The sequence below is a fragment of the Anomalospiza imberbis genome, chromosome 22, assembly GCF_031753505.1.
Source record: "Anomalospiza imberbis isolate Cuckoo-Finch-1a 21T00152 chromosome 22, ASM3175350v1, whole genome shotgun sequence".
NCBI lineage: Eukaryota > Metazoa > Chordata > Aves > Passeriformes > Viduidae > Anomalospiza > Anomalospiza imberbis.
In genome coordinates this window covers 4,408,760-4,429,374 of record NC_089702.1, presented here as the reverse complement: position 1 = coordinate 4,429,374, position 20,615 = coordinate 4,408,760, and the positions used below count along the sequence as shown (strand labels likewise).

The 20,615-nt window shown below is 44.5% G+C and overlaps 1 protein-coding gene across 9 annotated transcripts in view; it reads right to left on the bottom strand.

Moving 5' to 3' along the window:
• Window positions 1–20,615, bottom strand: part of TANC2 (tetratricopeptide repeat, ankyrin repeat and coiled-coil containing 2) — a 136,366-nt gene that overhangs the window by 53,235 nt on the left and 62,516 nt on the right. For all 9 annotated transcript variants that reach the window (XM_068211811.1, XM_068211813.1, XM_068211818.1 and 6 more), the window contains 5 exons: window positions 18,130–18,316; window positions 10,011–10,274; window positions 7,003–7,128; window positions 3,251–3,532; window positions 356–489 (listed from right to left, as the gene is read on the bottom strand). In XM_068211811.1, coding sequence (XP_068067912.1) covers window positions 356–489; window positions 3,251–3,532; window positions 7,003–7,128; window positions 10,011–10,274; window positions 18,130–18,316 — 993 coding nt within the window. The remainder of the gene's footprint in view (window positions 1–355; window positions 490–3,250; window positions 3,533–7,002; window positions 7,129–10,010; window positions 10,275–18,129; window positions 18,317–20,615) is intronic.

Below are 20,615 nucleotides of genomic sequence, written 5' to 3'. Positions count from 1 at the left end.
CACTGCTCAAACACTGTGCAATTTTGTTGTCAGTGCTGAAAAAAAACCACAATTATTTCAACAACTGTGTCATATCCCAACATTTATAATGAGAAAGCAGGGTGGCTGTGAAAGACAAACCCTCAGAGTAACAGGGAAGTGCATTTGATGTAGAGGGAGTTCCATTTTAGAGAAATAACCTTCCCGGGTACTAAAACTCCTTCCAGAAGTCTCTCTCTCTCTCTCGGCTCCCCAAGTGAGCATTGGAACGCACGGATTTTTCCCAAGTGACGCCAAGCAGGAGAAGCTCCAAGGAGTCCCACTAGAGCTGCCCTTTCCCCCAGGAGCAGCCAGCCCCGGGCTGGGCGTTGCGTACCTGCGAGGCCAATCTCCGCATGGCCTCCTCCTGGCGCCGGCGCATCTCGGGCGTGCCCGGGCAGCTCCCGCTCGCGATGGACGCGTGCGCAGAAGGCGGCTGCGCCAAGGGCAGCTCTCGGTTGGCGTCCACATCTGCCCAAGGAAAGAGGTGAGGACAAGCACGGACGTTATTATTAAAAACCAGGCGGCTGCTGCTTCCTCCGCGCGGCAGTTAAAACGCTTCCCGCAAATACTCCGGTTGGGATTTCAGGGATTTCCAGGCTTCTCAAGGAGCTTCTTTTGGAAGCAGGAAAAGGACCGCTAAGGAAAAGCCTTTAGCTTGTCTTGGTCATCTTCCCCACTGTAATTTTACTGACTTCAAAATAATGACAATAATGGAGCGAACTGGGCCCTCCGGCAGGGTCTGCCTTCAGGTTTGGTGGATTTGAGTACAGAGCTCTCCTGCTCTCCACTTCTGCCAACAGACCTTCCCTTGTTATGAACAATCGCTGGTTAATTTGGTTCCAAGTCCTCCTTCAGCACACACAGCCAATTTTTCTGAATTACAGGCCTATTTTCTAACATAAATAAACGAAGAGCCCCAGCTAATACTGCCATCTGAAGCCCATTAATTTAATCAGGGGGAGAGGAGCAGGAGCAGCACAAGGATCTGGAAAAGGTTTGCAAGCAAACAATAAATTATCCTGAAATCATCTCTGGCAAGTTTAACTGTGTCCTAGTGCATTTTAGCTGCTTCTTTTGCCTGGTAAAGCAGAAATTGGCTTTACCAGCAGATTGCTACAGAAGCTCATCCACCTGGCCTTTGCGGGTAACATTCCCAAACTATTTTTATTTTCGTAATTTTTCATAATTTATTTTCATAATTTTATTTTCATAAACTATTTTTATTTTCAAAGCACTCATATGGAGGGTTTTTGAATGACACCACAACATGCAGCACTTGGTGATGTCTAATTATTGATTATTTTAAGAACAACACCACTCTGAAGTGCAGTCTGTGCTGGCAGAGGATTCTCCTGTCTGGATTGCTGCAGTGCATCCCTGAGCTTGACTGGAAATAATCATGCAAACAATGACCCATTTAATGGCAAACAACAGAGGAGAATGCTGCCTCCACAATTAAACCCTGAACGTGTTAGAATGAGGCACGTTCTTTATTCTGAGCATAACACCACTGTCACCTGTATTAATTTTCTGAGAGGAATTAGAAGTATGAGGCTGTATTGAAGCCAGTTTAATTAGCTGATTGCACAACTGCCGTAGCAGAGTCAGACCACCTGATTACCATGTATTAATTAGCATAGATTTAATAAGCATAATAGATTTTTTTTCAGCATGTGGAAAAAGAAATGACACAGAAACTTATCACAAAATCAGAGATAAATCATAGATTATCCTGAATTGGAAGGGACCTGCAAGGATCTTGCAGAATAATTATTATCTTCTCTAGCTAGACTTGTGATCTCTTTAGGAAATCAAGTCTAATTAATTACTGATTCTGAAGGTTTCCATCCTAACAACTAACACTGAGGAATCATTCAGCTTTCAACTCCATGGACACACCAGAGTGAACTAACAATGTGTTAGGTGGGACCAAGGATCTTCATCACCTGTGGACAAAGGGTGCAAGGCACCCCATGTGAGAAATCCAGCTTTTGGTTCAGAAGGAGTTCAGCACAGCCGTATCTTTTATGTCCACCATCATCCTAAGGAGACTGGGGACAGTCTGCTGGTGCACTGCAGAGCTGCAGTTAAAATATAGAAACAAGCCCTGCCTTTCACTACACATTGTTTATTTAGCTCTGACAAGTGTCAGTGTTCAACATGCCAACCCCGGTGACATTTCAGCTCTTCTGATAGGGCAAGAGCACAGCATTTCCAGTAAACAGATTTAACTGCAGCTTCACTGAGATACAGTGACCTACATCCTTACGGATACCTTCAGGTACCTAACTCAGTATTTTCAGTCCTGTCTTACTCACTCACTGACAGCTGAGTGATTTTAAAATGTTGTCATCTCTACCTGCAAACCTGCCAGTGCCTACGGATGGGAATTGGATGGGACCAGAGCAATTTTGGGTCCTGAGCCTACAGGGGCTTGTGACCTGCATGGAGTATTTACACCACGATTCAATCAGATAAACAATCTGTATGGGAAGAAGAATGCATAGGCAAGGATTCATAATCATAGAACACTAGCTGCCTGACCTGGCTGGAGATGTCATAAGCAGGGGGATTGGACTACATGACCTTTAAAGGTCCCTTCAAACCCAAACCATTCTGTGATTCTATGATTCTAAAATTGGAGTCTTCCCAGCCAGAGAAAGTCTGTGATGTTTCTAAGCCAGACAAGTCAGAGACAGACTGCTCTGACTCTTCAAAAAGCAGCTTTGGAACAGGAGCAGTATAAAAGCTGCCTGTGGCAGTACCTAGAGAGACTCCAAGAGAGCTGAAGAGGGACTTTACACAAGGGCATAGGACAAGAGGGAATGGCCTCAAGATGAAGAAAGGCAGATTTAGATTAGGAAGAATTTAAATTAGGTATTTGGAGGAAACTGTTCCCTGTGAGGGTGGGGAGGCCCTGGCACAGGCTGCCCAGGGAAGCTTTGCCTGCCCCATCTCTGGAAGTATCCAAGGCCAGGTTGGATGAGGCTTGGAGCAACCTGGGATATTGGAAGGTGCCTCTGCCTGTGGCAGGGAGTTGGAATGAGATAATCTTTAAAGTCCTTTCCAACCTAAGTCATTCAGGGCTTCAATGACACATTTCTCAATCCTTCCTTTACTTGACAACAAAGACTAAGCTGACTCCTTGGGCCTGAAGAGAACTGGGGTTATTTCAGCCAAGACCACTCTAAAAGCTGAGTTTTGGAGACCCACGTGCTGCTGTCCTTACGTTTTGGAGAGGCGTGGGGGCTATCTGAAGCAATCTGCCTCATCCTCGTGCCGTGGCAGCTGAGCGCGACCAGCCTGGAGATGATGGCGGTTTTGCCGAAGCCGATGTTCCCGACGATGACCACGCCGTGGTTGACGCTGGCGTTGGAGCTCTGCAGCTGCGCGTCGATCTCATGGAACACCCAGTCCCGGCCCACGAACACGGACTCGGTGGTGATGCTGGGCACCTCGAAGAGCAGCGGCTTCAGGGAGATGTCAGGGGGTCTATAGGGCGCGAAGCGCACTGGAAAGGGAGACATGGGAAGAACGTCAGCGTCCACGCCAGATGGGAAAGCAGAGTTCAGAAACAGATGTGTATCTCACGCAGAAATGTCCCCGTTATGAAAGGTGAAAACACAATTCTGTGTCACCCACAGGTTTGTTGTGAAAGCATCTGTCTCATCCACAGTATTTTCCACCAAAGGCATTGAGGATTTTACGGGGAGTAGCTCAGAGGTGGGGAAAAACTGTGGCTGGAAAAATTAATTTTCTTCTTAAATCCACCATCTTTGAAGGCCCTGGGCAGAGTGCTGCACTCTGCACAGCACCTCCTGGGAAACAGGACTGATGGTTGAACAAAGAGACACACAATGCGTGTTCACCTGTTCAATCCAATGAGCCCACAACAATCTCAGCACCTGCAAGTGTTAATTCAATCTGAGCAAAGTTATTTCAATTCTTCTGGAATAAGTAAATTAAGCCAGATTGTTGACAGGAAATTCGTGTTTGGCAATTAAAACATCTTCTCTTTTCACAATGAAAAATGATGCTTTAAAGCACCATAAAGTTATCAAGAAGAGCAAGAAATACTTTCCCAACAGACCATGTGTTCTGGTGCTGAAGAAATACTGTGCAACTTCTGTAGAGCCTGAGCAACAAATTAAAATACTGAACTGAAACACTCCCCACCATATGCAACTGGGCTCTTCCCTGTTGCTGAAAACTTCAAGCAACCCAGATCTGGGTGTATTATGTTAAACTAAGCAAATGTCTGAGTTTATTTCCTTTACTTGCTTTAGACTGAAACTTTTGGATACTAGGGAAAATTTCTTCACTTAAACGGCTGTTCAGTCCTGGCACAGGCTGCCCAGGGCAGTGGTGGAATCCCCATCCCTGGAGGGATTTAAAAGGATGTGGCACTTGTGGACGTGGTTCAGTGGTGGCCTTAAGCAGTGCTGGGGGAATGGTTGGATTTGATGAACTTACTGGATGCATTTCAAACCTTTATGATTCTGTGATTCTTTCAAGTGTCATCTTAAACATCTACATCCACTGGGATGAAACCAGTTCCTTTTTTAGCCCCCCGCAGCCTCTGTGCCTAAAAAGGCTAAATTACTTTTTAGTGTTACCAAGAAGCACATGAAACTTTCTTACCCACAAGGCAACAGTATTAAACACATACTGTGAGGAAAATCCCTTGAACATCACAAAAACAACTTAAGGAAAGCATACCACTGCCATATTACATATACAGATCCACAATATACTGGGGGAGTTGGAACTATCCTCTCCTCCATCCCAAACCTCACCCAAAAATCTTGGTTCTTCCCATCCTGTAGCACTGCTGACATTTGCTTTCTGGAGAAGAAAACCCACAGTACATCACAGCCATCAGCTTGTGCCTTGGGTTACAGCAACCTGAAAAGCCTCAAATCCCCAGGGATGAAAATGGGAAAAGCAAGAATTGCCTTCCCCATCCTATTAAAAAGCTGTCACTGGGATGAATCCTTGTCACACTCTTAGTGTTGGGATTCTTCTATTGCTCCCCTTCTTAAAATAACTGATTTAACAAAACATAGTAGAGACAATCTCCCATTTAGTCTCTCTCACTGGGATTTCTGAACACTGGGAACAGACTGTAATGTGTCCCCCAGTACAGGGCCATGAATGTCTTCACTATTTCAGCCCAGTGCCAAGACTAGGGATGTTAAAATTAAACACAAGTTCAGGATTTCCAGCTGGAACAGAGTTGCAGTTTGTAACAGCCCAGATTGATGCAATTTCACAGCAATAGCTGCAAAATGCAGCATTTCAGGGAAGGGCCTCCCATTGCATATGCAATGACATGAAAATATTTCCAAATAGTGATGGTTTGCACAGCACCTCAGGTAGGATAAGAAACAAACTTTAAAAAATTTGAAACACTGCTTCTATTCTCATGCAACTGTCACAAAAAGGGAAAAAAAAAAACAACAAAGCGCAGAAGGAAAATATGTAGTGCTACAAGGGTTTCAAAAGTGTGTCTGGAAAACAATTTGATTCTGTTCCTACAATAAAGTTGAATGTTTTGGATGCAATCACTGCAAATTACACAGCCTTGGCAAGCTGCTGCCTCTGAACATATGGAAATTTGGTCTGTCAAACTTTGCTTTCTTCACTTACTGCCTGCTAATGCACTTCTAGAACTGCCTCAGCAGCCAGGAGGATTTCACTGCAGACTGCCATCCAAAGCCCACAAACCCACTCTTCGGGGGGCTCCTGTGTTTGGTACAAAGTCCAGCCAGGCTGTACCAGGTCGAGCATGCTGGGTGAAAACCCAGCCTGAGCCTTCCAGCTCCCCAGTTCCTCACTCTAAGATGGTGGGCTCATAAAAACCTCCTAGAGAACAGGAATGTTTCAGGTATGGCCAGAAGAAACCCCTCTTCTATGCACAGGGGAGAATAAACCAGTCTCATAGCACACAAACAACCTGAAAATATCCCATAATGAGCTACTCATCTGGGCAACAAAAAATGATGGGGCTGAAGCATTAGCCTGGAGATCTGCTGCAGACTCAGGCCTGTCACAGTGACAGCTTAAGCACGTGGTGGAAGACTGAGATCAGATTAAAAGAGGGATGTAAATTGAAGGGTGGGCTGAAATCCCATGGAGATGGAGCAAATCGAGCTAGAGCTGCCTGGGAATAATAAGCAAAACACTAAAATGTCAGCCCTGGCTCCTCTTCTCATTGCTAACGTCTTGTTTGTGGAATTTGCCTCAAAGGACCACAAAAATTTCCCCTTCAAAAGGCTTTTTAGAACTCAAAGAGCTGTCTGAATACAGGCATTGTGAGCAACCCTACAAGCAGTGGCTGAGCTGGTGGCCCCATCACTGCACTGGGCTCCTTCCCCACTGGCACACTGCAGAATGCAAGGGGGAACTGCAATGCCTGGCCTTGGTTGAAAAAAATAAGACAAAACAGTAGTAGTCCATAAAATTTCTCATTTTTAATAACTTATCCAATTATTAAGCCCAAGGAGACCAGCTGAGAGCCGGGGGTATTCATCCTGGAGGAGAGACAAGAGAAGGCTCTGGGATGACCTTATTTCAGCCTTTCAGTGCCTAAAGACGCTCCAAGAGAGCAGGAGAGGGACTTTGGACAAGGGACAGGACAGAGGGCAGGGCTGGATGAGATATTAGCAAGGAATTGTTCCCTGTGAGGGTGGGGAGGCCCTGGCACAGTGTCATGGTTTGACATGGTCCCCAGAGAAGCTCTGGCTGCCCCTGGATCCCTGGCAGTGCCCAAGGCCAGGCTGGACGGAGTTTGGAGCAGCCTGGGACAGTGGAAGGTGTCCCTGCCATGGCAGGGGTGGGAACGGATGAGCTTTAAGGTCCTTTTCAACCCACAGCATTCTGAGATTCTGGTTTTCACAGGCACATGGATGAAGTGGCTGCTGCCTGGCTTCCCCACACAGACACCCCCAGGATGGGGAAGCCCCGAGGTTGTGCTCCTACCTCGCAGGTCCTGCTGTGCCCGGGCGCTGGCCACGCTCTGCCGCGGCATCCGCAGCGACGTGCGCAGGGGAGCGTGTCTCTGCTCGTCCAGGTAAGCCAGATCCTCCAGGTGGGCCGAGCTGGTGGCTGCCACGAGAAAGCAAAGAAGTACATCACGCCTGGCTTTTGGATCTCATGCTCTGCTTACTGTATTTTTCTGTTTTTAAAGAAAACACATGGAGATGTAATGCTTTTTCTCGTCAAGCTAGGTCTTATAAGCTCTCAGAGATAAGTATTATACCCTTGATAGCTCAGCTACCTCAGGTGGCATAAAGAAGTAGGATGGCTCTTGAGACAGTGTTAAAAACAAAAAGTTTTAATAAAAAGCAAAATAAAAAAAGCTCTTTACAGAGAAAAACTGAGTCAGGGCAAGAGGTTCTTGCTGCTGCTAAAACACTTCACAAAAGCGATTTACTTCTTTTGTTCTCTTCTTTTTCTAAGGAATTGCTTAGGCAGGACTTAGGCTCTTGTCTAATTAGCTATCCTTAAGTTGTGAACCAAATACTATTTCCCCTAGGAAGAAGTAAAGTGCTTTGGTAACTTTTTCTCACGCTTCGTTGGTATTTGCTCTGGTCTGGTCTCCTGTTGGTGTTCCCAAATAAAAGAAGATACCTTCCCCTGTCCCAGGGTGCTCCAAGCCCTGTGCAACCCAGCCCTGGACACTTCCAGGGATCCAGGGGCAGCCACAGCTTCTCTGGGCACCCTGCGCCAGGGCCTCACTCCCCTCTCAGTGGAGAATGCGTTGTAAGAACTGCTCCCAGTTGTAAACTGCTCGGTGACAGCGGGGACACAATACATTCAGTGACTCTACTTTGTAGGCTGCTATAAAAATGGGTATTTTTGTGCTGTCTTGGAAGATATCTGTGGAGAATCTTAAAAAAAAAAAAAAAACAAACTAAAAAGAAAAAAAGAAGAAGAAGAAAAAAAGCCAGCAGGTGTAAGTGCTGCTATGCTTTGCTTCCCAAGAACAGACTGTATACAAACTCAACTGTATTTGGGAAAAAAAAAAAAAGAGAAGAAGAGCCTGTTTTAGCAAAGCTGTGAATTCATGATTACCTTAAAATGTGGAATACCATGGAATACCACTAAAAGAAAGGCAGCTTTTTGCCCCATTTCCAGCTACACTGTCTCCACACTGATGACCTTGAGGCTCAAAATTAATATACCTATTTTCTGGTGGGTTAATTTTCAGCTGGATTAATCAACTAATCTGGTTTATCAAGTGGTTACCCAACGTGTGTCACTGGAGCAAGGACATGGAATTGGCAGCTCAGCATTAACTCTTTGAGCAATGTCACAGTTGCAGACAGACTTAAATCAACTCTGAAACTACACTTGGTTTCCCTTTCTCATCATTCAGGCACAAAGATAATGAGGTTAAACTCTTTGGCAAAAACCACCCATATAAACCCCATCATTTTCTGGTGCCATAAGCATATAGGAGCTAATATGTGATCATTTGATGATAAAATGTTAAGCCAAATCTTGAATTCTCATCATATTTACTTCCACAATTTAACCTGGGTCACGAACTGTGTTAGCTGACATAGTACTTCAAAGCAGCAAAATCTCTACCAAAAACTAAACAACTAGAAGGAAAAGCTGTTCCTGAACTTTACTGGATAAATGGCTTCCTCTTGAAATAGTATTTACCTCTAAGTGCACCAAGCAAGTCAACAACTCCCAAAGACAATTAAATGAACACACATGTATTTAAATTTATGGTGCCCAGCCTACTCTGTTTGCTTTGGAAGATGTTTACACAGTGTCACTTATAAGGAATTCATCTAAAGCAAGCAGGCTATGGAAGCAGAGTTTTTGAGTTTTTTCTATCCCCTCTCTTCAGTCTGAAATCTCAGGTTCTCAGTCTGTGCTGCACCTCCATGCTCTGGGCTTGTACTTCACCATCTCTAAATCTAATTTCTGCATCGCTTTTAGGTCTGTGACCAGCCAAAGTGGGATTAAAAAGGAAAACTAATCCAGTTATGCAATGCAGCCTGGTTCACCAAGGGATGCTGATATAATAGACAATATCCCAGGCTCATTGGAGTACTTCTCAGAATTGTCTCTGGGTTTTCTGGAGCAGCATCGGCCAGGACTCAGAATTCAAAGTGTGGATTTCTCCACATGTCTACACAGACATACAGACAACATGTTTTATCCCAGAGAAGTTACCCAGCAAGAAAAAAATATGTGACAATAAAGGAACAGGGAGTAATTCCAGGCAAGCAGCTTTGCAGCAAAGCTTTAATATTTCTAATCCCATCTCTTTTTTCTGCCCTGCTGTTACCAGCTTCAGGGGAACGCTCAGCAGGCTGGTAAAAGACATCAATAAGGTATGGCACAGCATAATTTAGAAATGTTTCAAAGAACAAACATGAATTTAAATGAAATTAATGTTGATTTTATGCCAAGACAAAAAATGTCAGTCACCAGCAAATGTCAGGTGCTGTGAGGTGTGAGATGTTTGGGGCACAGTCCACCAGGAGCGATGCGACCCAGAGCAGATCTTCTGTAGACAGAAAGAACCACCATTCTCTTAACTCCAGAGCTCTTGAGCTCTTCAGAGAACATGAGACAGGTTATTTTACTTGCAATGAATCCTTTGAAATAGTAGAAATGGCTATGATGTTGTGGCACCTTAAACCCAAGACATTTGCATTGTAATGGCAGTAAAGAATCTGGCTTTTTCTTTTTAAACATATTCTCCTGTAATCCTGTTGTACAATTTCCTAAGACAGGTATCATAAACTGCTGAAATAACCATTAAACACCATCAGAAACAGTTTTCCACAGAGGAATTTTTCATTTAGAACCAATAAGTCAAACAAAAAAACAATTTTTATCTTTCTTAAGCATGATGACTCCAGGAAGGAGATTTCTTCTTCAATAAGGAAACACAAGAAGGGCTGTGGCATCTGTGTGCTGTGTCTGGCTCTGGCCTAAAGGCACAAACATGAATTTCTTACCTGCTACTGAATTTGGCCGTGGCATAAGGTACAGAGGAATTGACTGCACTGACTGGGACAGGACTGTCTCCAGGTTCCTCTCGGGGATTTTGTTGAGGCTGTAGGTGGAGGCTGACATGTTCTCATCCACGCGGTACAGGCAGGAGTCCATGCTGGATTTCTGGGATTGCCACTGTTTCAGGTTTCCTCCAGATCCAAGGTCCTTACTGCTTTCCCCTCCATATTTAGTACGTTCCACATTTTCAGAGTAACTTGTCAATGTAGCTTGAAGGAAGAAATTATAAACAAAATGAGTAACAAAGAAAGAATGGCTTGAACACACGCTGCTCAATGCTGAACTGAGCCATGCAAGAGACAAAAATGCATGATGATTTTCATCATCATATTTTCCATATCCACATAAATCAGAGATTATGGATTTTAGTTTAATGATACTGTTTCTGCTTACGACTTCTAAAAGAACATTTAGGCTCTAATGTTTTGGCTCATACTGTTAAAAGCCATTTGTAATTACAAAGAGTATTAAAAATTCTGTGCTGTATTGTATTCAAATACACCATTCCAGAAAGAACAGAAATTATTTAGGAGGAAACATTACCCTGGCTCCTTATGTCTTTTAACTGGCATCATAGTTTCTACCTTTCCTTTTCCAGGAAATGTTTGCAGAAGTTTGCAAGGTCTTGCAAGGTCTGACACTGAGAAGCCTCCACTGACCTGCCTGAACAACGAGCTCCCATGGATTAGTTTGGTTCAGAAGCTGAACCCCTTATCTCATTTGATTGACAGTAAGTTTTTATGAAGCTTTAACTGTGATCCACTCAGTTTCCCCCATATTATTTCATTTTACACATGAGGATTGTTGCTATATTGACTTCCTACTGGGAAGTGACAACACTCAATTAATCCAGAACATCCCCATGTTCTCCCCATTTGTATTTTCTCTTCTGGATTCCAGCACAGTTACCCCCTGGCTGTAAATCCCTCTGGGCTATTGACTTTTCTCTTATCTTTAGTCCCCAGTATATTCATTCAAGGTCATAATAGTCACAAGTGGGACAAGGTCCCAATACTCACACCAGCTTATCTGAGTGTATTAGAGAATCACAGAATGGTTTGGGTTGGAAGAGACCTTACAGACCATCCAGTCCCACCCCCTGCCATGGGCAGGGACACCTTCCACCATCCCAGGGTTGTCCAACCTGGCCTTGGACACTGCTAGGAACAGGGCAGAAGCAGTCTGGGATAGTGGAAGCCACAGCTTCTCTGAGAAACCTTTTCTTTATCCATCCTAACAGACTCCACAAGAGCTTCAAACTTCATCCCTATTTCTATGGCTTGGTCAGTACTGGGTTTCTCTCTAAGGAGTGGGCTCAGTATCTTTGCATTTCATCAAATGTTCCAAGATTTAGTTGCCTACAATGTATTTTGAAATTTAAAACCAAAACATGAAACTGCTAAGAATTGGTATTTATTTGTTGGCATTTATACATAGGCTTGCTGCTAGGTAAAAATATTTATGATTTAAGGTAAGAAAATCAGATAAAAACAGAAAACAGCTATTCATACACTTCTCTTGCTCCCTCAATTGTTTGAGAAATATATTTGAAATTATCTTCTATAAAAAAAACTCCATTTCAAAGACTGGGTTTGCAGGGCAAGGCGTGCCATGTCTTCTATTCATAGAAAAAAATCCCCATTGATCCACTAGGATCCATTAGAATCTGTTAATTTTAAAAGCCTATCTCAGTATGTGTCTAATTAGTCTTTGTAAAAACAAATCAGTGGCTGACATCCCACACATCAAACTGAGGAAAAACAAAAAAAACATGTGTCAAAATAAGTTTTCTCTAAGTGAAACAACAAAAAATTAAAAAGAGTTATTAAGTCCTGCTGCCCCTTTTTCTAATCAACATTTTGTGTTCATTTTAAACATAATTTTCTCTGGTTTACACTACAGCTATTTTATGTGCAAACTTGTCATTGAATCAGATATTTAGGACTGTTCCCTGTGGATTAATTTACCTGCTGAACAGCACTGGATGATCTAAGTGCTGCTACACATGCTGAAGTCATGGCTCTATGGATTTAATCTCTTCTAGGAACTATTTTAAACCAAAATAATTTTAACTTCAGTTAAAAAGCAAAAGCATCAGGTTAGCTGTGAGTCAACAACATGAACTGACACGCTGAGCACATCTCTCAAAGTGTGACCCCCAGAGCTGCTCAGACACTACACCTTCACAGTGACAACTGGAGAAATCATATTTCAGAAAGATCATTTCAGAAAATCTAAGTTACCTGCAACTACTAAGATGGGGAGTGATATTCAGGGGAGAAAAGTTGTGAACGCCAGATTGGCAGATAAATACAATGAAGGTTCAAAGATGTGGGCAGCCCTGAAATGGTCAGGGAGTTGGATCAGGAGATCATTGTAGGTCCCTTCACACTGAAATATTCTATTCTATTCTATTCTATTCTATTCTATTCTATTCTATTCTATTCTATTCTATTCTATTCTTCTATTCCATTCCATTCCATCCCATTCCATTCAATTTTATCCCATTCCCTATTTTTCCATTCCATTCCATTCTGACAGCATGAGAGGAAACAGCCTCAAGTTTCACCAAGGAGGGTGAAGGTTGGACATTAGGGAAAATTTCTTCATTGAAAGGATGGTGAAGTCCTGAACAGGCTGTCCAGGCCAGTGATGGAGTAACCATCCCTGGAAACATTCAAAAACCATGTGGATGTGGTACCTGGGGACAGTGCAAGGGGAGTGGAATTTGCTGGTCCTTAAAAGTCCCTTCCAGCACAAACCACTCTGTAATTCTATGATTTTTAAACACAAGGACTCCTCATTAATCAAGAGCTCAAAAACCTCTGAACTGACAGCGTGCTCTAAACTGCGAAGAGATAAACTGATGAACTCAAATCTATCAAAGAGCAGGAATTTTTGCCTTAAGCCATCTGCAGAGAGGCAGATCCTTCAACCCCAGTCTCCAAGAGACCCAGTGCATCAGGGCACAGCTGGGACACGCTGGGGGCGCCACAGCAGGAACCCACCGGGGCACGAGAGGCTACAGAAGAACACTTGAGGCTCTTCAATTGCTAAATCCAGACAAAAAAGCACAACCCTGGTGAAAAAAAATCAGAACTTTGCCATGCCTGTGCCCTGCTCCATCAGATCATGCTGACCACAGTGTGTGCTGGCGGCTGCTGGGAGCAAACAAGACACTGCAAGGATGGAGAAGGATGGGACAGTCTGTTCACACTCAGAACAAGAGAAACCTGACATGCACAAACAGCTGGGGTTCTCTATAGCACTGAAGTAATACCACAGGGACATAAATACAGACATGTGTGCATATAGATCTGTATATTTATAGATGCATAGCTGTGTCTCCAGTCTCCACTGGCTTAGTCTCACGCTATTTAATGTGAGCACAGACAGAATTTGGGGCATCCAGATCATCTGACTGCTGGAAAACACATAATAAATGATATCCCGTGGAAAGCCCCTTGGATGAGTGCGCAGGCAGTGCGGTGCCTGTCCGCAATCCTCTCTGCAGCTTCTTCCTGGGATTTGCTGAATCTCTGTCCCCACGATCCCAACTCACTCACAGCACCAGCACCACCTGCACATCTTCAAGCAGCTTTGCAGGCACATGGACTTGTGGTGCCAGGAGGGAATACACTCCAGAAGTGCTGGAGTCACTTCACAATCCCACCGTGCTTTGAGCACTCAAGATTTACTCCTGTGCTTCCTCTGTCAAACTTTCCTTTTCCCACGCGGCTTGTTTCGCTTGGAAAGAAAAGTTCTGATTAGAACTTTTTGTAAAGAACACGGGTGAAATATCTCAATTTCTCTGGGGAAATGACAGAGCTGTACCGAAGCAGCAGCAGCCCCCACAAGACAGCACCTCAGCACTACAAACAGCACTACACTTCTCAAGACCGTTTTGTGTATTTACAGGCCACAAATATTATTTCTCATTTAGTTGCAAGCTGGCCTATGCCCTGGGAGGTTTTCAACTGAATGTGTCTCTAGTCAAACACACAAGGGAATTTTTACCATCCCATCTAATTCTCCTGAAGGCAAAGACCATGCCTGGAAAACATCAACCTTTACATTCACCTTCCAGCTGTAGGGAGAAGCAGTTTTTGTAGGTCCCACGTGACAATGACCAACAGCTGTATCATTAATTATATGCAAAGATTTATAGTGCCTCAAGTAAGAAACAGGGATTTTGTTGATTTAAAGAAATAACTGAGGCAAAGCAATGAGCTTTCATATGCTGTACTGCAACGAGCTACAAACCCAGCCTGAATTAACCTCATTTCACTTCAGCACCTCTTGCCTCATTCCATTAGAGATGTCCCAGCTAACACGTACAAGTTGGCAACGAGTGAAATAAATTTTTTACCCTAATCTACATAAGCCTCCATAAACTCAGCCACAGAAGGATACACCTAAATATAGCCACATCACCCCAGACTACTCCAGCTGCCAAACAGAAAAATTTGGCAGGCAGAAAGTGTAAGCCCAAGCCGTTCCCAAGGGCAGGCGGTGGCCTTGTGCGGTCACACACGATCTGTGCCCCAACAACCTTGGTGCACCTTTAGAACATTATTCTCTGCTGGACAGCACCAGGCAGTGAGTTTTTGGCATCTCCACACACAAAAAAAAAAAAAAACCCAATCCCAAAACCCCCGAGGTCTGTCCTGCTCAAGGCTTGAGGCCAAAATCCACACCACTTGCTGGATGTTTAACTTCTCTATCAACAGTGGCCTCAAATAGGAGAAAAAGAAAATTAAGATCACTGGCTTAATTCACATAAACAATCCCACAAATAGACAGACATTAAACAGGTAAAGCCATTTCTGTGTCAGGCCTGGGGGTGTTATAAATCATGGTGAGCATGCAAAAGGTCTTAAAACAAAATGAAAAATACCTTGACAGTAGCATCACCTGACCCTAAATGGTTCTGTGCTAGATCTGAATTCCCTGCTGCACCAGCTGACAAGCAGGATGAGAAATGGGATAAAGAATGGGATGACAAATGGGATGATTGCCCTGCAGGGCTCTATCCTGGCTGCTACTCAGGCTAGAAATGCAAGGTCTGGGTAAAACAGTACTGCAAGAGTGCAAGACCCTCCCACCTCCTGGGGCCCAGCTCCCTGGAAATACTGTGAGACAGAACAGCTCAGCAAAGCCTCTGTTTAGAAACTGCAGTTTATTACTTGCAGAAACAAGGTAATTAATGTTGTAAAGCACACTCCACTATTGTAAACATGAAAGACATCTGTTAAAAAGGTCCCAACTCTAATGCAGAGGAAGCAGCCTTAATGATCTTTACCAAAACATCAACTCACTTTGGGGAATGAGCCCAACTAGAAGCCGCTGAGATTCAAAAAAAGATCTGCAATTCTCAGAAATGTTATTCATTATTAACAGAACATTTCATAATACTGATGAGAATGCCAGAATTCAAATGCTTTAACTGTAAGATCACAAAAATATTTAACCTGAGTTAAATTTATCTTGATGTGCCTTTTGGGTTTTGTTCCCTTCTCAAAGCAGATGAAGTTGGAAACAAATCTATCTTGTTTCATTGTCAGCAGCATCTATTCTGCTTAGCAGCATCTATTTTGCTTAGCAGGCACTTAGACAAATTTATTAACAAACCTATTTTTAACCCAGAAGCACATACATCTGTAGAAAGCAGCATCTTGATAAAAGCTTAGGAATAAAAGGAAAAAAATAGCAAAAAAAGAGTAACTGGAAGAAGCTACAGGCCAGGGATTCCCAGGAGGAATAGAACTCTTTTATATCTTATTTTCCATCAAATAAATCCACAAAATCTAAGTGAAGACATCTCGTCCATACAGTACCAGACCTGTGTACTTCCCCACAGCAGCGGGGCCAGAGCATTTCTGCTGCTCACTGCTTTTCCTTTTATTCTGCTTTCCCCTCATACCCGTGTCCCTGCACAGGATGAACCCGACACTTCAGCAGGGAACAGAGATCATCACAGGGAAAAAGTGTGGCCCCATTTCAACTTGGGGTGCATGAACACACTTCTACAGGAAGATGCCACAAGGCAAACAGCCATTCCTTAGGAGATTGCTGCTAATGATATAAAGTGCTGCTTGAACATCACTTGGATAAGCTTTGCATACTGGCTAGAAAAGTTTGCTGGTTATTTCAAAGGATTACTAAGACTGGTGGAGCTTTTCCTGGATTCTGCTGCATTCCAGCAGCAAAGCTTCCAAGCTCACACTGGAGCGGCTGTGACGTGCAAAGTTCCCTCAGAGCAGCACATGATTCTTTGACCAGTTTTCTTTTCAGTAGCAGATTTTTGAACATTAACAGTTGGCTGCTTTTACATAGCGAGAGCCAAAAAAATCCTGGAAGCTAGTCAGAGTTTACAGTCAGGTCAGGATTGTCACCAGCCATTCTGTTTTATATGGAAGGGATTCCATGGCATCCAGGAGAAAGGGCTGACTTGCTCCTACCTCTGCTCTTGTCTCACCTTCTCCCCCATTCCCCATTGCCTTGCTTTTACAAATAAAGAATATCCGAATTTGAAGATCTGGACCTTGTAACTTTTATTTTTTTTAATCCTTTCAACCTTTTCTCAGCTCTTAGAACCGACTGACAGCTTGGGCAGAGGCAGGACCCAGCTGGGATCACTCACTTGTACTCACTGTGACCCTCCAGCCCAGCCCAGCTTTGGGGTTGGATGTGGGAGAAGGTGCAGCTCTGATGGTGGGATATGGTGAGCAGGGAAGTGAGGGGGTGGGATCCTGCAGTGACTTTGCCCAGGATTCATTAACCTACTTTGGGCACACAGCTCAGAATAGCTCACCCATTTGCATTTTAAGATCACGCAGGCAAAAGTGTTGCAAGGGCTGCTGCGGCATCCAGGAGCTGAACTAAGCCCAGATTCCCTGATCAGCCAAGCAAAATGTTAACCACTACTTCAACTAACCTCCCTAAATTATCAACCTGCCTTTTTTTTTTTTTTTTAACACTAGATAAATTGATAGCAAAATAAAATCTTAAGCTGGGGAAATACTCAGCCTAGAACATGTGGCAAAGACACCCAAGTGACAATCATCCTGTTTGATATCATGCAAACATTAATGTTTTCCCATTTTGCCTGTACAGTTACTGAACAAAATTAATCTGTGTATATTTTCTGTAGATTCTTTACACCTGCATCCCACAGATCACTCAAATGAAAAACCTGCTACAGCACCTACAGAAATTCACTGAAATTTGTGATAATTTAGCTGCCCAAGGCTTCCTCTTGCACCATTTAAACCATTTCCAAAAGTAGATTAATTGATGCGAAGTTATCAACCTCATACATCCCAATTTTCACCAACTACTGTGTAGTTTTACCTATGAGGAATGGAAGATGGAGGGGTACAGATCACCTTGGTCACTGCAGTATAAACCTGAATACTGCAAAACCACTCCCCTAATTAGCAAACACAGATAAATAATATTATCTAAATAGAGCACTGCATCCAGCTCTGGGGTCCCCAGGGGGCATGAAACAGTCGGGGTGAGTCCAGAGCAGGTCACTGAGTTGATGACATGCCTGGAATCCCTCTGCTCTGGAGCGAGGCTGGGAGAGCAGGGGTTTTTCAGACTGGAGAACAGAAGGCTCCAGGGAGACCTTAGAGCCCCTTCCTCTTCCTAAAGGGGCTCCAAGAGAGCTGGGGAGGGACTTGGGACAAGGGCCTGGAGCGACAAGACAAGGGGGAATGTCTTCCCACTGCCAGAGGGCAGGGTTAGATGGGATACTGGGAAGGGACTGTTCCCTGTGAGGGTGGGGAGGACCCAGCAGAGGGCATCCAGAGAAGCTGTGGCTGCCCCATCCCTGGAAGTGTCCAAGGCCAGGCTGGACCTGACTTCACCTGGGATAGTGGAAGGTGTCCCTGCCCATGGCAGGGGGTGGAACTGGATGGTCTTTAAGATCCCTTCCAACCCAAACCATCCTGGGATTCTCTGACTATGAACCAAACCTTGTCAGACCAGCCCAGCACACTGGGGCTCAGCCAGCAGCAGCAGCGAGGAGGAGGAGGAAGAGTATGGCCCGGCACTCACCGATGATGCCGCTGTCTCTACTCTCCAGCGTGGATGTGGGGCTGGTGACGGCCCCGTAGGTGCAGTCCTTGGCCGTGACGCTGGCGCTGACGGGGGGCAGGGTGGAGCAGGGGCTGCTGGCCGGTGGCGAGGCCGTGCTGCTCGTCAGGGTGGAGCAGGGGCTGATGCGCTGCGTCACTGCTGAGCTCTGGAAAACAAAACGGGGAAGCAGGAACACATCACTCACCACGGGCACTGCGAGGGGGAAAGCCTTCCTATGGCTCACACCTGAGGATTTGCGCTGTCTGGTGAGGTTTCAAAGTGCTTTGCAGTTTGAAATGACAACATAAGCGAGGTCAGCCCCCACCTGTGGCAGACACTGGGCTCGTTTTCTCCTTCACGCTCCAGAGATCCCAGCCTCCATGTTCAGTAGGAGCCACAGGAAACATAAAGAGCGGTATTTATCAAAAGCCTGATTCCATACTTGATCAGGAGTTTTGATTGTTTTGTTAGCACTGAACTGAAAGCTTGAAAGAAAAAAGCACAAATAAGCAAAAACTGTGACAAAAAGGTAAATTTGATGCCTCTGTTGAAGTGGAGAGCTCTGGGGCGTGAAACACACAGTGTGATCTCACCTTTACTTACAGTTACAATCACCATATCCAGGAAATCCTACAAAGACCTCTGGGCTATTTCCATCTGCTCAGAATCCTTGTGGGGCTGCAGTTTTTATTTTGCTCTATAAATGCTTCCTCCATTCCAGAAAAACAACAGAGATCCTTTATCTAGATACCAGATGGCCCTTCCCTGCCCAAGCATGCTTTCCTCACCAGATAGAGTTTAAATAAACCCTCAATAATATGGAAAATAAAGCAGCACAAAGAAGATACTGTTTTAAAAGTGATTTTTGGTAAGACCCAAATAACTGTGTGCAAGGAACCTGAAGGAGTTTATCCATCTGATCCTGTGCAGGGAGACAGATTTATTAAAAATCCAAAATCAGTCTTGAATTCAATTTGATATTGTTTTAACTGCAGGCTACTGGATATAGAAGCCCCTCTGGAAAAAAGCTTCTCCCTGCTGAACACACATCCTGGAGCATCTGCAGGGGACAAAACTGCTATGCAGGGTCAAGGTGCAGGTGGCTTCTTGTGTACCAAACACACCAACTTTATCACCCTTACACTGGACTTCAGAGCTTCTTTTTTTTTTTTTTAGAAAAACAGGCAATTTCAACAGTTTCCTTGCGTGACAGAACAGGCACCCACTCACAGGGCGGGCACAAAGTAAGCATTAAAAAATGGGAGTTTCAGCATGTCATCCTCCCTTGAGGTCATCTTTAGGGTTCTGCAGAGGGAGGTGACCCCACATCTCCCTGCCTCAGGGGACAGTGCAGAGCACAGCAAGTTCTCCTGCACTGCTGCTGCTGGCTGAAGCTGGGCTCAGCAGGCAGCACTTCACTCACTGTACAATGAGCCTGGTCCCAAGGAAGGAACAGCAGAGGTTCATTCCCCACCCGGAATTTGATTAAGTGAGATTTCTTTTATTCTGTGTGAGCATCCCCATGTAATTGTGTGGCTTTGTATCCCCTTCTCTGTGGCATCTGAAGGAGACCACAGAAAGCATCATACCTGCAAACCGCATTACAGTTGACCTGTAATTTTATTCCTCCTCCCTATTCCGTATTTGAAACTTTAAAAATGTCTGGGAGGGACTTTTTTTAACTCGAACATGGTGCTTTCTATTAGGGCACCATAATGGTAGCTACCACATGAAGCCACCAGGAAAAAGTCTACTTTGTCCAAGTATCCCCATGGGTTTTGTAAAAATCTTTACTCAGAGTGTAACTGCCCTGGTGCTGGAGGCAACACAGAGCATCCCTGGCAGGGGGGATGGGGCAGCCCCTTGGCCACCCCACAGCTCTGCTCTCATGCCAGAGGGAGCTGAATCGATCTCAGCCTAATTACAGAATATCCCCAGCATGGATCAGTGCATCAGCAAACCAGGGACACGGTGCCAAAGTCACAGCTCCGCCGGCAGGTTTGTGTATTAACACAGACATCCCAACACAGCAGAAAATGAACTGTGTGCGTATTTCCGTGTTAATTTATTAATCTCCCTGTGGTATCCATCAGGGTCAGTCTCTTCTTCCAAGCAACATGCATCAGGATAAAGGGAAATTGCCTGAAGTTGAGCCAGGGGAGGTTCAGGTTGGATATTAGGGAAAATTTCTTCGCTGACAGAGTGGTCAGGCACTGGAACAGGCTGCCCAAGGCAGTGGTGGAGTCACCATCCCTGGAAGCGTTCAAACAACAAATAGATGTGGCACTTTGTGATATGGCTTAGTGATATGGTGGGATTCAGTCAAAGGCTGGACTTGATTATCTTGCAGGTCTTTTCCAACCTTAATGATCCAGTAATTCTGAAATGCCCACAGTGTACATGATGGCTCCCAACACATGGTCATCTCTACTGAAGTACCTGGGACAAGCAAAGCAGCGCTCTCC